The sequence below is a fragment of the Trachurus trachurus genome (assembly GCF_905171665.1).
Source record: "Trachurus trachurus genome assembly, chromosome: 13".
Taxonomy (NCBI): domain Eukaryota; kingdom Metazoa; phylum Chordata; class Actinopteri; order Carangiformes; family Carangidae; genus Trachurus; species Trachurus trachurus.
The window spans coordinates 26,033,184-26,056,898 of record NC_139892.1 but is presented as its reverse complement, the minus strand read 5'-3'; the positions used below and the strand labels follow the sequence as shown (position 1 = coordinate 26,056,898).

Below are 23,715 nucleotides of genomic sequence, written 5' to 3'. Positions count from 1 at the left end.
TGACACTGGTATATTTCTATGGACATAATGTAATTAGTTCCAGCGGGCTGTTAGTTGTGTACTGATTTTGCTTTTCTCTATTAGCTTATTTCCATTCCGGAGATCTGTTTTTGTATTGATCAAGGATGGATTTATGAACACACACATGCACACACACATATAGATATTTATATGATCAGTGTGTGTGTTTGTGAGTTTTACAAAGCGCTATATTAAAATCACATTTTGTACATACAAGATTAGTCTATAGTGCAGTTTAGTGATGCAGTTTGTTTTTTACACTAAAAGTACTCTATTAATTATACCAATTAATTACAGTTTTATTTAAATATTGTTGTTTTTACTGTGAATTATATTTTGCTACAGAATAAATCATAGTGTGGGACTCATTTGTGTAATATTTAGTTTTTGGAATTAGATTATTTTTTATCATTGCTCATTACTCAAATCGTGGTAGCTGTAGGCATCGCTTCAGGGCGGCGCCTCTAGGAACTCCAGTGAAATCTTTTTTGTGAAAGTCCCTCCGCAACCTTTCAGCTACAATTTGATTTTCTGCCACACACCAGCAACTACTGGAGATTTCTGTTGAGATCTCCCCACACTTCTGAAGCCATTAAATCAGCTCTGATTAATTTAAGTTTCATTACAGTGCAGCCTTGACTGTTGGCTGTGCTTTAGCACCTACAAAATCATCATACACACTTTAGTTGAGACATAACTGTTTCTACTAATAATCATGTAAGTACTACAATTGTAATAATAATTTCATTTTTTGTTAATGTTAAAAATACCATGGTGTATTGCTTTTGAAACTGAATGTGGTAAAAAAAATAAAATAAACTGTAACAAAATTAGCAGAGCTGATGGCAGATGTCACCTTTGCAACCATCAGAACAGAAGTGAATCCATGTGCACAGCAAGCAGGGGGGCAAGTATTGACTGATGGACCCAGATTCATCTGGGCTTTGAAAGTGCTCAATAGATTCCTGCAGGTATCCAGAGGAGTCGTACAAGGAGTGGTGTGATGTCTTCTCATCTATTCAGTGCCAGCTGAATCTCTGGCTGCTGCACTTTGCATGAGCTGAATTGAAGGGTGTGTGATTATGTAAAGGGAACTGCATTAAAATAAACCACCAGATATACAAATTACAATTTTATGAGGAGAGGGTAAATTTGATCAATGTTTGTAGAAGATGTGAAAGTATGATCCTCATAAAAAAATATATACAAATTTGCAACACTTTTCCTGAAAGAAAAAAATATATATATATACTATGTGTCCATAGTTTTTCTTATTTCACATAGCCATGTCTCTATCACTTCAAGCAAACCATGGGGACAACACACTTCTCAGGCTACTCCAGTGAGTAATGATTTGAAGTAGAAAGCAAAAGGGGGGAAAAAGAGCAGGGCTTGGAAGATGAATGATGGTCGGGTTTCTTAATTCAATTCTGTTTTTTGTTCTGCATGATTAAACACCAGTCATCATTCAGCATTTTTACCTTCAAAGCACATAGTGGCTAATGTGCTGATGTGATCGTGCTTTTAGCTGCGGTAAGAGCAATATTTATTGATGTTGAGTTGTCGAATGAAAAGTGGCCAGTCTTTTCATGTGGATTTACCATGCACAGCCCATTTTCTGCATTTTTATACAGATTTGTTTACGGCTGTCAAGATAAGACTTTTTTTCTGCCTTCGTTGCTGCTGATTTTAATGCACAGATATAAAATGCCTTATTATTAGTTAGATTGTTGTTAATGGAGCTGATCTACTTTGGGCACAAATTACTAATAGCTATGAATTATAGCAATACTCCCCCTACACATAAAAGAAGTTCTTGAATAACCTAATCATTGTTACTGTACCTTGTTATAGCCTCTATAGCACTTCTAATACTGCAGGAACTAAAAACATGTAATATGACAATAACGACTATTACTCTTCGTAACGGAGTTCTAAAACAAACTAAGAAGCATCAACTCATGCAGTTAAGTGCCTACACCACATTGATGATGATTTATTCCCTTGCTACCTTTATCAGATGCTTGTTGGAGGGTTCAAGACTCAGAAAAAAAAACTTTGAACTGTTGAAAGATTGAGGTTAAGAGCTCCAGGGCAGTGCTCAGTTACTAAATCTTTGAAGATACCATGACTGTCTATGAGGGACAGGTGTTCCTCGTAGAAACATGTCACAGCCCCGAAAGGCTGAGGGGCTTTGAAAAGCAAATCTCTCACAGATTTGAACTTGAGCGAGGAGTACATCAGCCCTGTCCCCCAACCATGTTGATAGTGAAGCACTGAAAGAACCTTTGTTCAATTCTCTTCACTCATGTTATTCTTGGCCCAAGCCACATTTCCTTTGCATAGAAAAACACCCACTGAGCTTGAGATTGGTCATCGTAACTGCTTCCAATTGACCCAAGAAAAAAAACAAAAAACATATTCTGCAAAAGTCACAGATGACTGTCCAAATTCTTTGTTTGTATTTTTCTGAGCACTTTTCACTGGACTTCAGATGAGACCCAACGCACTGAATATCAGGACTCATGCTGGAAATGTTCCCTCTGCATTATGACAGTTTTCTAAAAGTAACCACAGAACAAGCAGCACTTTTACACTTTGATGCAAAACCCACACACCTTAATCTTGTCCCTCGTAGACAGTGCGCGCTGAAATACCACTGCTGATTGCCGCGTCGTCCTGAGGTGAATAAGCAAATTTCTTTGATGCACACTCCACATTTAGGATGTGTTTTATCTTTGAGCTGATTCCCCCCGGAGCTTCGCCACAATATTAGGAACCTGTCGGGTGAAGTGAAATCAGACTTCCAATTAGACAAGACATTTCCTGTGTTACAGGGCTGGATTCACTGAAGTATGTTTTTTTTTTACATGAATATGGCAAGATCACAGAGGTGGGGTGGACTGCTAGCATCTCTGCTCTCCTCTCCTCTCCACAAACACACACACACACACACACACACACACACACACACACGCACACACACACACACACACACACGACAAGGTGTATGCAGATCAAATGAGGAAATATCTGAACAGTATAAACTATTTTCATATGAGTAAGCTCTAATCAGATCTGTCAGGTTTTTGTTTGAAATGATATTGACCAAAAAGATCAGCATTTTACTGATGTTTATTTAGTGGTGCATTTAATAAGGTCAGTAAAGCCAGCTTTGTTTTACTCTTTATTGTTTTTATACAGTTGCATTTGCAAACTGCTATATGTGACACATATAAAATATCACAACTGCCTAATATATCTGTGCATTCCAGGGGCACATTTAGTTCATCTCAAAGGAAATAATATGGTTTAGTGAGCTGGTTTGTGGAAAAAAAAGGTTGAAACGTTGTTTTTTTAACACAGCTTGAATAAATATTTTTGCATATGAGGCTATGAGTGTGCCACATCCCTTTTTTTTTCCTCTGTTCATTTTTCCTGTGCTCTCCTCTTCAAAGACCTTAGTGAGCTGGTTTACCTTGGATGTCAAAACAGACTGTGACATGATTTTTCTGTATTATTTTTACATTTATTATTATTATTATTATTATTGATCACAGCTCTGGCTTGTAATTATCTGTGTACTACTACTTTTAATACATTTTAATAGGCTTTGAGATCAGCCAGACATACTGTCAATACTACAGTACCAGTAACATTATTCTTTAGCTGTTTGTGTACTACTGCACATTGTGCGTGGACCACAACACATAATAAACACGAAAAGCTCCAACTGCAAACAGATTACAAAACAAATTGCTTGCATGTGTTTATGTAACAACAGATATGACTCAGATATAAATACCACATGTTAGTTGTAAAAAGCTTTTATCAAACTTATTTTCCATGAACTCCTTTTTCCTAAACGTTGTCATAGCCAGCTGTATTCAACGTACTGTCTAGCTCTAGACTTCCATAGTCCAAAATTACATAGCACTGGTTCAAACGAATCACAAGATTGTTTAAAGAATCGAGATCAAACAGTAAGAGCTATTTATAGAGACAATAACCAGAGAGGCATCATGTTCAGAGACATCATTTGTATTTACTGAGATATACAATAAGTGACATACTGTATATGGTGTGTTGTGACAACCACAGAAACAATTACAGCATTTACACAGCTTGGACTGGTAATTATCAGTTTTCCTTTGTGTAATCACTTTTGTAAAACAGTGGTATATTGATGCATCATTACCTTTTGGCATCTGTGACAGAGACACAGGGACTGTGATCATTTGCTGTAGGGGATGCTGTTTGCTGTAATAGTGGAATCTGTAATTTCACTGCAGCCACATTGAGCACAACATGGAAGCTTGTTCTGAAACGGTCGCAGGCATCGCAGCAGCAGAATATCAGGCGAAATGATGCTTCAAAGAAATCACTAGTGGCTTCCCAGCTCACAGCCGTGGTTATTTCCACCCCCAGTATTTCTTGTGAAGTTATTTATTTGTTTACTTTTTTGGCAGAGTCTCTGCTCAGATCATGGATTAGTAGAGATATTCTCTGGCTCATTTGCAGGCTAATTTGCTGGGTTTTAGAAGCCCTTGTGGACAGTTTTGGGCTGTTATCTGTGGAGTTGCATACGCGCTCCCTGCCAGTGCCTCTGACAGTCTAAACCAACAGCACATCAGGGCCCATCTTACCACCAAGGCTCAGGGGCCTCACTACAGCTCAAAGCACAACATGGAGCAGGATGAGCCCTCCTCCATGGAGGATCATTCTAACCCAGCCTCACAACTTCTGTCCCTCTCTTAGCAATATCCATTTAACATACAGTCAATTATCTATGCTCATGTTATATTTATGTTAGTTTCAGGGAATACGTCCCCTCTTTAAAATGGGATGCACTGGTTTGATGTTCTGCATCTGTATCAGCACATGTCCCTACCTTATTGGCCAAATTGAACAATTCTTCATCAAATGAAGAATAGTTGATTTTGTTATAAAATTGGATAAATGTAAATTTACAGATCCTCTATAACACCTTTGGTGCATGAAAATCTCTCTGCTCATAATTATGGAAGTGTTGTTGAGGGCATTCATTTCAACCAATCTTACTGTTTTTTATATTTTTGCTGGGAACATTGATATACTAACCTGTAAAAACTAAACTAAATAAACAAACAGGCAGCTCCGAACAACCAGGTATCTTAAGGAAAGGCAATTAGTGAATTCTGTTGCGACCAGAGAAGCAGAGATCATAATAATAATGTAGCCTGTTGCCTTAGTATGACATACAAACAATTAAACTGTGGTGCAGGGATTTTTTCTCATGAGAGGTCACTTCGGTTACGTAGGTTAGTCTCTGATTCGAATGCAGACACGGAACTTTTAGATTTGGTCGACCCACAAAACATGCACGTAAAAAACTGTAAAAGTAAACACCAGCTCTGGAAATGTGAATAATAAAATTTTACTTTATCATCCAAAACTGGATAAAAGGCAAGGCTACTCGCCGTTATCTTCATATGTGTAAGAGCCATGTGCAGAATATTTAAAACTGAAAAAAAAAAGTCTCGGCATCAAAGCCCCTTTGAGTATGAAAACAGCATGAAAAAAAGCACAGTGAAATGGTAACATTTCAGAGGAGGCAGATGACAGGTATCTATCAAAATAACTGTTTCTTTTTTATTTTCTTTACTTGAAAGCAGTTTTGAAAGGAATAGACTGTGATAACTCAGATGATCGTCTGTGAGCTTTACTGTACGATTAATGACTCTCAACACTCCTGCTTTTGTTCCCTTGGTTTGTCAGTTCTACATGACTCAAATTAGGTTAGCATGCTTCAGCACAGGGATAGAGCGCACACAGGATTGTCAGAGACAGAGAGACCCTGCAATTCCAAAACCCTGTTGTGCTGGACTGCTCAGGTTCTTCTTGGATTATTTCTCTCCCAGAGAAAGTAGTCAGGCACAGTGAAATTTCACAGCCTGTGCATGTTTGAGAAAATAGCTCAGGACATAGGCTTTAGATTTTTCCCCCTGTTCCTTTAGAGGTTCCCTTAAAGTACTGCTGTCACACTGGAAACATTAGTCTTATCTCAGCTGTATAAATGGCCAGCTTCCGAAGCAGGTCACAGCAGAGCTGCATTCTCTCTGTCTTCAAACCCCAGTGCTTACACTCTCTGAATTACCACATTTTTGGCATAGAAGCACTTTGGGCTATCTAGACAATTTAAGCTGACTTATTACTACCTGAGCACTAATAGTGGTTTAGACTAGGTTGGATGTTTAACGGTTTACGTTTTGCATTTAGTGCCAAAGGGAAATGTACTGCAGCAAAGACAAACACCACGGAGCTTTGGAATAGATGACAACCTGAGGCTTTTGTTTCCAAAATGTCAAATTGGAACAACTTCATTCAGGAAATAGAAAATGAATTGACTTGTGTCAGTCAGCTGCCTGATAGACACTTCCATTAAAAATACATGTGTACTGTATAACCCTACAGAATGCAATTGGTGCACGGTGGAGATAAGACTATGGCAAGGCTAAGTGCCAACCTTGTTTATTTTGTTAAATGGCATTAGAATAATGTGTTGACCCTATGTCCATGATTTTTCATTAAGTTTGGGAGTATTTTTTCTTTGTGGTAGTTTTACTGTAAAGAACCATCTCATATATTTCACCCAGCAAGAGGCTTTAGAGGACATCACTGAATGGATGCGCGGTACTTTCGATCGTGGGTCAGACTTTGATTGTTGTGTAATTGTTTTTTAATTGTATTCAGTTGCCAACTTTGTAATGGATTGCATCTTCCCTCTGATGTCAATATTGCTTGAAAGACAGTGAAGAATTAGCTTTTTTTTTCTTTTTTTTTTTTTTTTTTTTACAATTGTATTTGTGCAGGATGGTGCAGTTAGATGTTGACTTTCACACAGGACTATAAGGCATTATGTGTTGCATTTGTGCTGTAAGGGCTGTAAAGAAAAAAATACACATTATGTTAAAAGCTGTTATACAGTATATCATCATCATTATATAATCATATATCATATCATCAGATGATACGTTTATTAACTTTAATTAGTCTCTATTACTCAGCCTATCATCATTTTAACTGTAAATGAAAAATACATTAAACAGAGATACATTTCATTCTGAAAGATAAGGACATAATGAACAACAGGTAATAATACAGTCTATAGCCTGAGTAAAGAGCAATAGGCAAATGTTTGAAAATGGATATGGCTTTACATAGCTGCAGAGGATCAATACAATTGATTGGCCCCATTCCTGATCCTGCAGATCAACACAGGACTCTGTGTGCACAATATTATAGTTTATATATTATAAAAGAAGAAGAAGAAAAAATGTCAACAAACATTGATAAACATGTTTGACTGATATTGTTAGTTTTGACACAGCTCAGACATTATACAGTTATGCTTTACTGTATTATGTTCATAACATTGCAAGTTAAGAGGCCCCATAACCTTCTTAACAAATTGCAGGATGCTACTACAATAACTATTATTCAAATTAACCTGACAACAATAACGTTCAGTATTCATCAATGACAGTTGTATATTAATCTCACATTCTGATTTACTACTGGTTTGACAGAGTATTAAAGGTCTTCATTTCGTTGCTCATGTCATGTTGTTTCCCCTCCATCTCCAGTTGCTAGGACTCCATCTACCCGGGGCAACTTTATTTCCATTCATTGCCTCAGTGGAAATTTGGAATTGAAATTGGCTTACCCTCGTTCTGGCCAAAGCCTCTACAATTACACTGTGGAAAAGGTGTTTTCTATCTGCATATGCCCTCCATTATTATTGCATTCTCACCATTACCACTGTGTTGACTGCATACATGGACATCATTTCAGGAGAGATGCACTTGGACAGTCACCAAACCAGCCCAGTACTACTCATAATAATTTTTGCAACCACTTTTATTCCAAAAAAACTTTATTTTCTGTGTTACAAACTCTCTGTGGCACAGGTTTTATCACAGTGTGAATTATATAAGCACTCAGAAGTACACATCTCTTAACAGCATGTATTTTAGATAGCCTTTTGAACTGTCATGCACTCAGTAGGAGCTGGGAAGCACACACACATCAATTCTTTAACACTGACAAAGTGTCTGAAATGAGAAATAGTAGTCTTTTGTGTATACTATCTGGAGAGCATGATGAGAGGAGGAAATGATGTTTTGACAGAGGTGTGCTCCTGTAGCATGAAAGCATTCATATTAATCTATGATGTTTATACACGACAGAGCAAATCTGCACAAATGAAGCAAAAGGTGGCCCTCGCAATTCCCACTCTCAACCTTATTAAACTTTTATTCCAGAAGAAAGTTAAGAAGATGTGACGGTTTTCAGATTTTTGGGACTGTGCTTTAGCTCTTTACTGTCTTTTATTGGGAATGTAGCTTTTACTTAAGGGTATACTTTAGAATTTTATTAGGCCAGGCCTAAAATGCGCTGAGGAATGGCAGGATGGGGATGGTGCCATCTTTGTTCAGCAAGGCCCCAGGCAAGCCACATGTAGCCCTAATGAGTCGCTTACAATTTCAGGCTCTGCTTGCTCTCAAACACCAAAAGTAAACTTTTGTCTTTTTTCCCCCCACTATTCGGGGACCTTAAGAGGATTGTGGGGTCATTATTTATTCATGCCATTGTGTTTATTCACCAGCTTCTGTGTGTGATGGGAGAGGGAATAGAGCAGCCAGTGCAGACGGAGTAAAAGCTGATAATTATCCACTATTAGCATTGTTTTTTCAGCCATAGTTTAAGTCGGCTCAGTTGATGATCGAGCTATGATAGAGGCCCAGAAACATCCATTTAAAGCAGATTACCATGTGCATGTCTTTGAAGTCTGGAATCCTCTGCAGAGGACTTGCCGGATGGGTGTGGATGCATTTATAAGCCTGTTTTTACGCCACTTTATTTCTGTGCTGCTGGAGAAGATACTCTGTCACCACGTTAGTTACGAGCGCCAATGTTGACCAGGAGATCCCCAAAAACAGCCATCACATGCCTGCAGGATGTTCTTAACAGCCAGAGGTGAGAAGACTGCAACCTTTACCTTTTATCCTAGAACAAAGAAAGACCCAGGGATGCTTGAATGGGGCTGCATGGAGGGATTTAGCAGTGTCAGACTACATCAGAACTAACACTGATTCAAAAGACTAGTGAAGTAAAAGGAAAAAAAAGAAAAGAAAAGACAAAGGAGTCCTGAAAATGGTTCAATTAGTGATAACTCAGTTCTAAAAGAGCAATTTCAAAACTTTTCACTGTCGAGCATCAGCTAAACTGTCTTGACATGCTTCAGTTGGGCCAGCACATTGTGTTCTCCAGTTATTATAGGTGTTCACTGAACACTTCTTTAGAGTAACACTTGCCTGTGTAGCGGTGGTGAGGTTTCTCCTCCAACAGAAGAAATTTCCATTTGCTTTGTTTTTGCATTTCCATTCCACATTTCCAGGCCGATTCGATCTGTTTGTCTCAGAGAAGTCGAAACAGATGGTGTCTTTCGGCTGGATTGTAGGGCGCACTGTCTCTCCAGCGCAGTGAAATAGAGTGGACTCAGTGGATGAGAGTGGCAGAAGCCAGGCAGGGATGTGAGAAGAGGTTGACTGGGGTAGGAGTCTGTGCTCATAATAACCCAGAGAAGACATGCCATCTCTAGACTCAGCCACTCTGGCCTGCTTTTCATCTTCCTGGGTGATACTCTGGAAAGCTGGCATCAGTATTCTGCTGCGTCCTCAGGTTTGTATGCTGCCTTTTTTTTCTTAGTTGTATATTTTCCTCCTCTGCCATGCAGATGAATAGATTAACACTCACCTTCTAATTTAAAAAGGAGTGAGGGGTAGATGTCTGGGAACCTTGGCTTATGGAAATGATGGCAGCCGTTAATTCGATCTAAATCACCAGTCCTGACAATTTACTGTGTCCAAACTGTTGTGCAGGCACCACAGTATCTGTAGAGGTGGTCAGAGCAATTTTTGGCTTGTTTTTTGGACTCATAATAGCCCTCCATTTATAATTTGGCGTTCGTTGTCTTTATAGGAGCATACAGTTGTAAGTAATGGATGCTGGGTTTTAAAGTGCTGATAGAAATGTTGTGGGTCGGCCTTAAATGGAACAGTTTCTTGTGTGGTAATGCTTTTTTTATTACACGCAAATATAATTTCCATTTTCTCGGTAATGGTCAAAAAAGAAAAAGTTTATTGGTGCTTACAATTTGTTTTCACCCTAATCATACATTATGTTCACTCTCCGTTATTATGTTATTGATTCCTAACAGGTAAACAGCACTGTCAGAGAAATTTTTATCATTTTTCCAATGTTGGTTCGTAAAAAGCTCATTTCCTACTTCCTCTGCATGGGTGTCTAGTTGGGCTTTACACAGTGTAGGGTTTTATATGTGCTGTGTCCTGTAGATTAGCAGTTTGCAAATTGATAAATTGCATCGTATCAGCTGAGGAAATATTTTTCTAATCCTGCAGTGTTTGTTAGGATATCCTGCGTAGATATACTTTGATTTAACTTCTAAAGATGACACATAATGTAGGTCTATAACGCAGCTTATCACATTTGCTGCATCAGGCTTATGACTTTTTCAAAACTGTCCCTTTGAGCTGCTCACTGTCTCATACATTTTCAGTTTTTTTATTTATTTGTTTTATTCATTTCAATGAGATGAAATCACTTATCATGTATTAATTTCATAAAATGCTAGTTATTGCTTGCAGCTGTGCAATAGAAAACAATTATGTCAATTTGGGAATCCTATTATTGCAAAAACGAGAAAAGAATTATGCCTGCATGTTTATATTGCCTGGAGAGGTCTGAGGCGTAATTATTACCTGAGCACATACACCAATAACTGACAAACACATCAGTGTGTTCCCAAAACAAGGAAGCAAATAAAAAACTCAAATTCATTTTATAAATAATTATTTAATGCTGACAATCAGCCTTAGAGTCTTGCTGCATGTGGACAGTTGTTTTGGCAGATTTGTAAAATTTGTTGATTGTTTTTGCAGAGAGGTTATCAAACAGAAAATTAACTGTGATGGATAGTTTTTTTGTAAATCTGTCTGGGTGCAAATGAAGGTGCCTCAAGACATGAAAAGTTACCTAAGAATTAAAAACTCACAAGTCAAAGCAAATCAAAACAAATCAAGTCTATCAGAATAAATTTGACTTTGCCTGAAAAGCTGAAAAAATAACTAGATGGGAACCAAGTACTTGATACCCTGTAACAGCAAAATTGTTGAAAAAAACAAAACAAAACAACCCCCCCCCCCCCAGAAATATAATATATTACACATCAAAATCTCTGATGTTTGACAGATTTCTAATTTGACAGTACACTGTCTGCAGTCATGTCTTGCCAGTGTGCTGGCCTGTTCACCCAGTCTTTCATGTCACAATGTAAAAACACTCTACAGCTTTATTTCCTTCAGTCACAAAGACGTTGAATTTCTAAGACTGTCAGTGACACAAAGGCAGGACTAACACAGCCTTTCCACAGACTTTGAAGTTCAATCCAAACCAAGAGCAGCAATATTGTAGGCAAGAGGGCACATTTAATCAGTCATGACAGAGCTCAAATACTGCCAGTCAGTCTAGGAAAAAAAAAATCAAAAAAGGCATCAAGCGTCCTTTCATGGGTTTAGCAACTCTAAAGTCTTTGTATCTCATGACATTTCCAGGACAACTTGATCCTGACTAGTGAACATTCTGTGTTGTACACTGTAAACATGGCCACTGGAGCTCAGCAACAGGACATCATTAGGAGGATAGAGGTGGAATGCTGAGAAGGGAATTGATGATGTTCAGGCAATTTAAAAGCTATTAAATGTCCAATTAAGCCACCTTGTCAGCAGAGTACCTTGTAGGCAAATGTAACTCAATTAATAGACCATTATTTGTATTCAACTATTACTTACCCTGCAAACACGCCCGACACTCCAGGTGGGTTTTTATTCCATAAAAAGCGACACAATTTATGGCTCTGAATTATCGAATACAAGTGTGTACTGTATAGTGTATAAACGCACTCAAGTTGTTTGTGTGTCTCTGGTGCTCTTTGACCACGTGTGCCACTCAAATCAGAAGCAGCAGGAGAAACACATATCTGCCACCTTCCAATGACAATGAGAGTTAATCAGCTGAAAGCAAAGACCTTCATACATGAAAGCTGTTGTGGCTGACAGGTGCTTGTAAGAGTCAGACATTGATCTTGCGCATGCCTTCCTGCCACCGCTCCCATAATCAAAATGAAAAAAAAAAAAAAACTATACAATTAGACCGTCTGCTGATTGAAGAATGTAGAATGAGAGTGAAGCAGACAAGCAAGACGTACATAAAAGGAGTCTGTGTGATTTTGGAGAGAGTTGAAAAGGTGTGTCTCCACCAATTTGTGACCCAAATACCATAGAAAACACATGCAGCCGTTTTGGGCTCTTGACTTGGTGTTAGCCGGCGGACTGTGGAGGAATTTTCACTCACACTAAGGAGGGTGTCACGAGGGAAGTGTCAAACGGCAGCCTATTGGTGACGTTGAATGCAAAATGCCAAGCAGGCACAGGCGAAGAATGAAACCCCCTGCACCTAAGGAAATATGATTTCATGCCATGTACCATGCGCCCACACAAGAATGGGGCTGTTGATTTCACCACATGCAAATACAGCAAGAAACAGTCACAAGCACAGGAAGGATCTGGATATTCACAGTGTGGTCCTCGATGGAGGCATGAGCAGTCAGTATGAAATTCCATAAAGAGCTGAAAATATGACAAACGCTTTAGACACGCCATTACATCTTGGAGTGGATCCCACTCCTCCTCCATTTGATGACAAAATTGGTGCCAGGAGCAAATTATGCAACATTTAACTGATCCTCCAAAGACAAACTGCCAACCTTTCACACACCCCTGTACGAACAGTATTATGCAACTACCCAGTTGGTTTGGTAACACGCCACACAGTGTCGCTTTAAAATATTAAGACATTAAGAATTTAGCATTAGCAAAGAGCAACAGTGCTGTCATCGTGACTGCATTAATCCTAGATGCAGACCGGGTTGCAACACAATCTGCACTTTACGAAAAGAGGAGCGGTGTGATGATGACACTCAGTCCCCCATGAGTCATTCCTGTGCGTCCTGTATGCTTTGTATGCTACACGGCATCAGTTGATGTTACAGGCACCAAGAGTTTGTCTTTCTCCTTCACCGTTCATCTGCAAATACGCCTCAAGTTATTTTTATTTCATTTTTTTTATAGATGCTGCCCTGCAGCTGTATTCCTTGAGCAAACAGATAATTCCTGCTGTCGCCATAGAGCCACACATCTGATTCACCTTGCTTTGCTCTGTGTTGTGATTGTGCAGCACATTTAACTAAGGTCGTCATGGTTACACTGTTGTCTTTTGACAAATGATGAGTTTCTATTTTTCTTGAATGTCTGAAATTTAGCAGCTAAAGGCAAAATGAGGATGATTAGAAAGAGAGACAGAGAGAGAGACAGAGAGAATAAAAAATCAGGACTCTTCCAGATGAGAGATATTGTCTTCCCTTACTCGATTTTCTTCTCACTCGATAACATCCTCACTCTAAATGATATTCTCTATTTACCTGATTTCATTTCCACTCCTTTAGCCAGAGAAGCCTCCTCAAATACATTCAAAGGCTCATTTTTATATGTACAGTACGTTCACAGTGATAATGATTAATTTTGCTTGTCTCCCATCATGCACAGACTTGATCGGTGTGATTAGGCTCATAGTTTCCAATGCATGATTCTGCATCACATCACCTACATTAATGATTGCAGTTACCGTAGGTGTGTACATCTTAAAGTGATGCCGGAGTCCTCTCCTGTCTCCACCTGTTAAACACTGCATAAACACAAGCAGAGGAACACAGGCATAAACACATTAATCCCATTAAGATAATACGCAGTCTAGAGGTTGTCAAATGACTTTGGAGCACAAGGTGCATCCACAAATCCTTCTCCAGTTTGTAATTAGTTATTGGTTGTTTTAGTGCTGAGGCAATTAGTTTATTAATTGATGAGTCGATTGACAGCAAATAAATTACAAAAGCAATTTTCAAATGGTGAGCATCCTCTCGCTTTATAGACATGAGGATGTGCCTTACTCTGTTTATCTGAAACTGTAAAATGATTATCATTGGGGTGATATTACACCTTTGTCACTGTAGACTTATTAACAAGACATTTAGCAGACCACTTTTTAATTGATATTTTTTGTAAAAACAACAGATTTATATTAGAAATGACTGGTTTTGTTTAGGAAGCCATATATTTAGATTATTAAGTGTAGTAGAGAGACATCAGCTTTAGGCAGTTTTGAGGTTTGCTGTAGATATACTGTATAAATGTGTAGTAAGACTGTGCTTTTTAAAGACCAGAAATGTTTTATACTCATGCCTCTACTGGCTGATAGTTTTCCAATATTTAATGTTTTTAAATATGGAATTGTCAGTGATTTAGCCTTTCGCCTGGAAACTGATGAGAAGAGGCTCTGACATAGCTTCAGCTCAGTGTTGGGTAATATAAAACATTACAGACTTTTAAACCAGTATAGATTTTTTTTTTTTTTGCATATTCATGAACATACAAAAATAATTAATTGTAAATATGCCAGATTTTCTTTTCAGTCAATGAGCAAGACAGTTTTTAGGTAATATTAAATTAGCAGGATTTTTGCATATAAACAATACTTTCATATACTGTATGGTTAAATGATCCAGAAATTGTTAATCTGTTAAAAGTAAAAACACACAAAATATCACAATTAATTTGCTATTATATTCCATTGGTATTGCGTGTTCTCAAAACGGGAAAGAGGTCTCACACTTTTGGACCCTGCTGTATATTTTCAATATTGCCTACCACTACTTTTAGGTCATTATATTTAATCTGCTTTGCAGTCAATGTTGTAGCTAAAAATATCAGAGTGATCCCATAGGAGGAGAAATTACCCTGCAACCAAATACTAACACTGTATCTCTGCAGTAGCCATTACATTAACATCAATGTTCATGTATCCTTGTAAAGTTTTTGAGTACAGAACACCTACTTTCTTATTTGTTGTAAGTTGAGGGGTTATAGAAGGAAAAAAAACTGCTGCATAGCTGTCCGCCCACATTCACGTTTCTGCTGTTTCTGTTGCTCAGCTTCTGTCTGATGCCAGTACCACACACACTGTTATCGTTTTTGCCTTGAAAATGAATGTCATTCTTTGAACTTAAGTGTTGATTTAAGGTTCATGTCTCTTGAATTATCATTGCTTGAAACACTTTTGTTACGTTTTACAACGTCACCTGTACAGCACTTGTTCTTCTAAAGAGCTTTTTTTTTAATTAATCAAATTCAGTAATGTGCAGGACGTCATATTTCGTGATCATTTCATCTTTACTCGCATAATCAAAGTGTAATTAGTGCTGAATTAAATTGGTACACTTTTAGTTAATTCATAAACACATCATTTATGTTCCAAAAGTGTATAACAAGACATAGAAGTAGCATTTTCTTTTGGAACAGGAACATCAATTTGTTAGGCTGTTCTTTGAATTTGATTGCTAATGAGCTGATTAAGACCTTCGATGTAGTAATCGCTGGCCTACATTTGCAGTTAGGCCAAAATCACTGGCGCTTCCTGAAGCTGTCAGGAACCAAGGCGGTAACGGATGGTCCGGGGGCTCCTAAGTAAAGGTCCCTTTTTGCTGCAGTAATATAGTGAGTGAAGGCAAAGTCAATCAAGTCTGGCAGCCAGAGAAACTTGTGGCTATCTCAGGCTGTAGCTTTTTGCCTGGCCAGGCCTTGTCTGTGACTCTCTGTGCATGTGGCTTTGGCATGAACTGCACAAGCCAGTATTAATTAAACACAGGGAGACAGTAAAACCTTTGTGCACGAGACTAATGGCTGCTGAGCACGACTATCTTGACTCCACTCAGGTTATAACTTTGACCAATTTTTAGAGGACTTTAATCTTTTCCTGTCTCATTGATGAAAAAGCTGTAATATTCAGTCAAGGACCTGGTGTAGCTCACTTTTTCTCTTTCATGTGTCGATTTTCAGTCTTGTCTCCTGGCTTTTATTGTGGCAGATACCAACTCAGTGAGTGATGCTTGGTTTCTAACTGTTATTATTGTGTCACATGCTAAATGTAGTGTCATAGATGTATCTTAGGGATTCTGGAAATGAGTATTATGATGTTGTTGTCGACAGCTCCATTCCAGACTGTACATTGCTGTATATTCAAGCACAACAATGTCACAGTCATTAACCCACAGCATGGTGACGCTGCCTCTGCACCCATTACTGCACCAGCATTAGAGGGTTTAGAGAGAAATGAAGTGTGTGGTGTGAAGTGTATATATAAAGCACAAACTATGACTCTCTGGGGCAGTGGACATTTGCTGCTTGTGTAGGGCCGTGGCTGCTATGTTAATATCACTAATTGTTTCCTAATTAGATGCGAGTCAGTGAGTCGTACTTTAATACTCTAATAGGGATCATTACAGAGCGAGAGGAAATTTATCTCTCCTGATGGATGACAGTCCAGTCAGCAGGAATTTCGACATCAAGACCAATGGAGTGATGGGAAGAGGGGTAGGAGTGCTAATCTGATGGCTTTGTTCGCTGCAGTCGCGTCCCTAAAGTACGACATTTTCAGCGGGGCGCAGGGCTGCATCAAAAGTCAATCATACGTTAATAGCAGCTCTGCTGAGATTCCATGACAGCGTGGCAGCGGCAGCCAATAAGTCTTGAAAGAAGAAACCGTCGTATGGCACTAGTATGTCAGATATGGGGACTGGATATTGGCTTATAACAAGAGGCTACCAACAATGATACCTGTAAATTATTCATATTCTGCTGTTGAGGTGAGTGGCCAGTCCGATCATGGTGGTATTTTATATTACTGGTGAGTAGGAAAGCTAAGATGGATGAAGAGCACAGAAGAAATAGGAAGGATTGGTTCAGGTTGGATTCATTTCTTGGCTGGCGAGGGTTATGTGTTTCCACAGGAGGGGGTATTAACAACTCTGCCACATTTAGGAACATATTCATATGCTTGCTGCACAGCACACAAATGGAAGTCTGCTAGTGTAATTTCTGTAATTTGGAGAAGTACAGTTATGTGAAATAATATTGTTTCAAAATAATCTTTTTAAATTTAAAGTTTTTTTAGTTGTGTTTTATGTAGCAGATCTGTCTGACTTTTATACGCTCTTGTTCTGCATTCAATGTATGCCTTGTGGGAGCATACACACAAACCAATTACCGGTAGCCTTTTATTAGGAGTGGAGCAAATTTACCTAGATTTGTTCTCCTTTTTTCCCGTTTAACATCCCAAAAGGTTGTTTTGTTGTTTGTGTTTCTCTAAACCGGTGCCAGGCATTTGCCTTTTCTATTGTATCTCAAAGTCATTTCACTTGTTTGCATTGTTCCTCCTAGCTGGGGTGAGGTGGCATAGACAAAGGCATATGTGTCCCTGTTTGTTTTTGAAGTGTCAGAATTAAGTCTTGCATGTGTGTGAGTGTGTTGCTCCTATGTGATGTTGCCTGTGTTTGGGTGTGTGTTTGGGTGTGTTTCATCCCCCCCCTCCCCATGTGTTGTCTCTGTTTGTGGTCCACAGGTCCTCCGCTGCATTGTTCATCCGCCTCCTCCTCCCCTGTTGAGCAGCTCCCATACCCTCCCCCTTCCATTGCAGCCAATGAGAGCCAGGGAGGGTTGCTAGGTAACTGTGCGGCTCAGCCAGCCCAGGACTCTGACTCTGAGGATGAGTTTGGCCCAAATTCTTTCTTAGTTAAAATTGGCTCAGGGAACCTGTATGCTCCTGCCACTGCAACTGCTGATGGTGAGTTGGTTTTCAAACTACTGTTGCTTTCTAGAGGTTAGCCTCCCTGCTCCTGGGCATTTTGTGTTTAGGTCATGCAGATGGCTATGGGCAAGAATATGTCCCTTTTTTTCTGAGTACCATGAGAGAGCGTAGAAACTCTGAGTCGATACGTAGCCTCAGGAAATGCACAGAACTCTCTGAAGAAAGGTCTGTAAAGTTCAGAGCCTCGCTCAAAGAGATGAACCATTTTGGTTCAGCAGGAGATATTTGTCACAGATATTTCTCTTCAGTTTCATTGCATGCTGGTGGGAGTAACCAACTACATTCCCTCTGTAGAGTTCTCAGCTGCATGCATCCTCTGCACCTTGGATAGGAAACAAGCAAGAGACAAAGACGGTTACTGCATACCAGGTGCAACACAGTCACTCCCAGAACTTTGTATTAAAAACAGAGTTAGCCCCTGAAAGACATAGTGTAGGTTCTTTATGTGTGTGCTTTGACTACAGCTCAAATGCAGACAGTACAGATAGAGTTAGATAGAGTTAATGAAGTTTGAAGAACTGCATATGTGGTTTCTCATTAATAACTGTCAGCTATTCATCGCTCTTGAAATACTCAGTGTCTCCTGCTGTTGGCTCAACATTCATTCAGACTGACTGAATGACATTTGCACCCGCACTGTGTTGACAGTTGACAAAAATTCACTCACTGTAAAAACACGTGCAGTTTGATTTTCTAAGTGGCAGCCACACTTTGTATCCGCAGTTAACTTACTCATTTAATTATATTGAAGATGTTTCTCGACACGTCTCAGTTCAAGTTTGCACGGGCTTGTGTTGCTGGGCTCATATTATATTATTTGTCTGTTTTCATATAACTGATTGCTGTAGATTCATAGGCTCTTGTGGATTCATTACTGGCTCAGTCTTGATCCTCAATTTGTTTATAACACCACAAGCACTCAGTGCATGGCGTATGAAAAATGCCACGGCGATAAGATCACGTCAAGTATTTCCTCAAGGTAACCTCAGGAAAGTAGATTTATTATTATGGCCACACGGTCACAATTGAACATGTAGCAGGTTATATATTCTTATTTATGATCCATCCACATGAAAAAAAGAGTTGTCATTCAAACTAAGCGATTTATGTCGTGTGTCTCCCATAACTCATCAATTTGCATGCTGAATAAGGTGTTCTTTGATATTTGAAATGTGGATGTCTTTCGTCTACAGCAGCTACTCGCTTCTCCCAGTGGCCCCTGCAAAAACACAAAACAAAATAAAATGATCTAAATAATTGATCGAGCTTACAAGTTAACTACCCAAAGGGTTGAAGTACATCAAACTCCGAAGTGCTCCAGCTGCCTGCTCAGAAAGCCTGGAGAATGAGTTATTAATCCCGTTGCAAATCCCACCCCCCACCACCGCCACCACCCCTCTCCCTCCCTCTCCCTTCCTAATTCCACAGTAGCAACAAGCTGGTCACCCAGCAGTGACATGACTTCAGGGGACACGGGTGGGAGGACTGGCCTTTACCGCGGCAGATTTGTCTCATAACAATGACACTGATTTGCATAGGTGCAGCGTTTAGGTTGGCCTCGGGCTGTCAGTAAGGGGTAGGAGGAGGAATATCCCAGCTCTACCTCAGTCATCCTCAGGCTTTGTAAGGCTCCTTTTAATTTGCAAAGTACAGCATGTTCTTGTGTGTCTCTCGCTACTGAGTGCAAAGCCTTTTCCAACTCTCATATCTCCAAAAAATATCAAACCAGTATTCTTTCTATTGATGCTGCTGTCCACTCTGATAACCTGCCACCTAGCTGGTGTTGCATTAAAAAAAAAACCCAGTAAATTATGCAAAATCCTCTTTTCTTTGAGGCTCTTCTTTGACATTCTTCATTGTGTGGTTTCAGAAAATCTTTGACAGTGAAGGGGCCAGTTACAAACAGTAAGAAAAAAGAGGAAAAAAAGCCTCCATTGTTGATTCTCTAAAACCACCTGCTGAGCCACGCAAGCTTGCTCTATGCCTTCTCATGCATTTTCCACATCACATCCAAAAACTTTATAAGCTTGTAGATTTTGTTTATTCAAATCTGCATATTTTTCATTTTTCTTTTTGGTTGAAATTTATTTTTACTCTTCCACTCCACTAAACAACACATTGTATTCCCATTGGCTGTTCTTTGAAGCAGCCACTTGAATTTAATGAAAAATGTGATTTCTAGCACAGTTGGTTCAGTGAAAAAAAAAAAAGACAATTTGCATGGCTAATCCTCATTTAAGGTGGATATTGTTTTGTGTATTTAGTTATTTGCCTCGCTCACTTTTGTGTGTAAAGTTTTCACTCAGGAGACAGTGATGTCTTATGGCTGTGTATGTAAATTACTTTCAGACCCCAAAGCTTTCGTGGCAAATAATATATGTAGCTAAATAACTCTGTCAACCCAAGCTGGTTTCACCATTTCAGGGAAAGAAGTGACTTCATTAATACTTGTCCAATGTGTCATGACACCGTTCCCCTCAGCTACATAATCGTAATCTTTTCAAGGTGACAGAACTAGAGTGAGCCAGATAGGTTGTGGTGTAGATTGGGTGTACAGAACAGAGCAATGGACGCACATCTACTGTAGGTATCCAATAGGCTTAAACAAACTGTCTTTGTTTGCCTAATTTAATATCTGAAACTGAAATTTGAATGGTTTTCTGTTTGATGCAGATGTCTAAGTTCTGGCTGAAGACAAAAAAGAAAGAAAAAAGGGCCATGTTGCCAACTGTAATGTAATCATGAATTAAATATGCATCTCAGGTTTTCATTGGGAATTACATGAGCCAAAAAAAAAAAAAAGTAATTTAAAAGTCACCATGGCAAAAATGACTGGAATATCAAATCAGATCTCTTTGACACATGGGTCAGTTATTGAAGAAATGTTTAGTTGACACAGAGGAGGAAATGCCTACTTTTGTATTGTCAGTAAATAACCACGGGGTAAAAAAAAAAAAAGGTATGCCTAAAATAATTGGCTCACAGTGTATCTGTTGCACTGGAAAACAGGTGGCTTTTTATCACTTGGGATTACATTTGCTCAAGGTCATTTCTGAGCCCACATACAGGACTTAAAATGTTCTGCTGGATTTTGAATAAGTAAACGCTTTCAGCAGCATGTCGTTATTCACATTAGTAGCCTCCAAGGCAGCAGTGTTTATTTATTTTATTTTTTTCTGGGATCCTGTTTTCATTTGGAAGAACACTGAGCCAGAGTCTCTGTGGCTGACGAGGCTGCTCGCTGAAGCCTGCAGTCCTTTTGTGAAGCATGTGTTTCAGTGTGGCCCTCGGCTTTCTCTCGGGGGCTTCTTCCTGGGGAGGCTGCCAGTGGGAGCCCGCTGCCACGCTGAGCCGAAAGATCTGAGACACTGCAACCTCCCAGCATTAGCATCTCTTAATGCAAAACAGCATGGGGTCGGCCAGTGTTGGCTTTCAGTGCAGCCGGGCTCCCCGGTGAAACGAGCCAACACACCACGACCTCACAGCTGACCAAGCAGGAATGTTGAGCCGGGTAGAAGGCATGGGGATGTGGCTGTGTCTGAATTCAAATAAGTCTTCATTTGAAATGCTTAATCATCCCTCCCCTCCCTCCCCTGTTTCTGCAAGGGGGGGGATCTGGTTAAAAGAGGTCACACCAGAAAGTAATTTAGCCACAGACACCATGAGGAATTAAACTATCGGAGGCTAGATAATAATTTAATGAGTAGCACATGGCGTGCCCATGCCATGTCCTTGTTTTCTGAATATGTGAGGTTTCAGTTTTGAGTTGACGTATCAAACGGAATCCGCTGCTCTTGATGTTGAGTTGTTGTACTGGAGCCAATAGACAATTTGTCCAGTTTCATTCAACTTGCCGTTCGTCAGCGCACAGAGACCATGGATAATGCATTTTGCATACCTACATATCTTCTTTTCAATGACATAAATTGAGATGCATTACTTTCATTCCATGATAATTGCAGACCATCTGTGCCCTCTAACAAAATCCTCAACCTCTTGATGGATATGCAGCAGAGTGACATACAGAACAGAGCATACATAACCACTTGTCTTGTTCTTGCAAAGGCAGCTCAAAAACTTGACATAAAATCCATTTGATCACAGAAAGGAAGAAAGAAGCATATGCCAGGACTGGTCCTAATGGATTAGGCTGCAAACTGTGGTAAACCTTAGATTGAGATAAAACATTTTTCATTGTTTAAATTGATACATTTTCTTAATATGTAGTATATATTTTTCCTATATTTTGTGGTCCGTATGTTTGAGTTTACTTTTGCTTGTATTACAGTTTTGACCGCAGTGACAGCTGCTGGATGTTACAAAATATTATATAATTGCTGACTTTTTTTCTTCTCCTGTTAGTGATGAAGGTGAACTTGTATTCAGATTGCAGAAGATCTTTTTCACCTCACTCCCAGAGAGAGAAGCAGTGGATAGATGAGCTTTATATCCACCATGTGTTGTTTGTGGTACCTGTTACCTCTCAAATGAGTGCAGGAAAGACAGCTAGTATTCCCGCGTGACTTTCCCCTTCAGACATTTCTAATGGTGTTGGAAACAGCAGGGCCGGCAGAGAGAACCAGCTTCAAGGAGCCAGGAGAGAGTGCAGCTTCACTGCCTTCATGACAAATTCTATTTGTATTTTTATAGACAAATGGTACTCAACTGGAAATTTTGCTCCTATGATTAGCCATAGGGGCTGTAGCAGTAAGCAAGATTTAATGATTTATCTGGGCGCTGGATAGCTTTTGATTAATTCTGTATCGAATGGCTCACACCTCAGTGCCTTGATCGGGTGTCTGGGGCATGTCATATCACTTTATTTCATCAGGTGTGACCATCAGTCCTCTGTGATTTTATCCGCTGTCCTTGTCAGACCTCCTCCCTGGATGCAGCACAGGGTGGCAAATGGAGTTACAATCCAGTTCCTCTATTATGTTACCAAATGTGGAAAAATAAATTTCCCACAGAAATATTTTTCATGTATGCAAATGTAATACATACAGTACTATATACTGAATTTCCAGATACAGATTGTAGGTATATATATAAAATAAGAACTGTTGTAAAAAGTTGTACATGAACCTATTACAAATGGGATCCGTTCAATATATAAAGAGAGGCTAGATGTGTTTGACATTTAAAAATGTAGAAAGGCAAATATGGACAATTCTTAGATGGCATCTGCGTATGTGTACTTGAAGAACTATACCAAGAGGGTAAATTATTCAGTGGTTTACAAATCAAATAATTTGATATGTTTGAATAGCACATTGCAGTTCAGATTCAGATTCAGATTCAGAAAATGTTGTTGATGCCCAAATGGGAAATTCAGTTGACAGTTCCCCGTTACAATAAATAAATTAATACACACATAACATGCAATTTCACTTTGTTTACATCGGCTGCTCCTACTGTAAGAACTGCCAAAACTTCAGCTGCACACTTAGAGTTGGTACCATCTGGTTACTAAGTAGTATCCTATGAGATATCTATCCAATGAAATAAAGTCTGAACCTTTACATACAGATTTACTGCTTGAATGAAGTTTGCTGAACTGTTTCCATGACTACCATCAGTGAGTTCAGTCAGGTGGGACGCCAGCTGATGTGGAGGGTGAGATTTGCAGGCGCTCTCCTCAGGTTATCATTACTGACAAGTCTATTTGAGTTTGCTGTTTCATATAGTACAAGAAACAGGAGGTATTTTTTGTTGTTGTGGTAGTTGTTTTTTTCACTAACCAATCCCTTAAGCAAGATGAATAGTTATCTAGTTTTGTAACTCAGACAGTTGATGTTAAATGAATTCACTGAGATT

General features: G+C 39.2%; 1 protein-coding gene across 2 annotated transcripts in view; it reads left to right on the top strand.

Moving 5' to 3' along the window:
• tenm4 (teneurin transmembrane protein 4) overlaps window positions 1–23,715 on the top strand; it is a gene marked incomplete at both ends in the record, with an annotated part of 110,992 nt that overhangs the window by 4,575 nt on the left and 82,702 nt on the right. The window contains one exon of one of the 2 annotated variants that reach the window (XM_083984488.1): window positions 17,653–17,874. The exons of the other annotated variant lie outside the window; for it this stretch is intronic. Coding sequence (XP_083840614.1) covers window positions 17,653–17,874 — 222 coding nt within the window. The remainder of the gene's footprint in view (window positions 1–17,652; window positions 17,875–23,715) is intronic. 2 annotated transcript variants of the gene reach the window in all.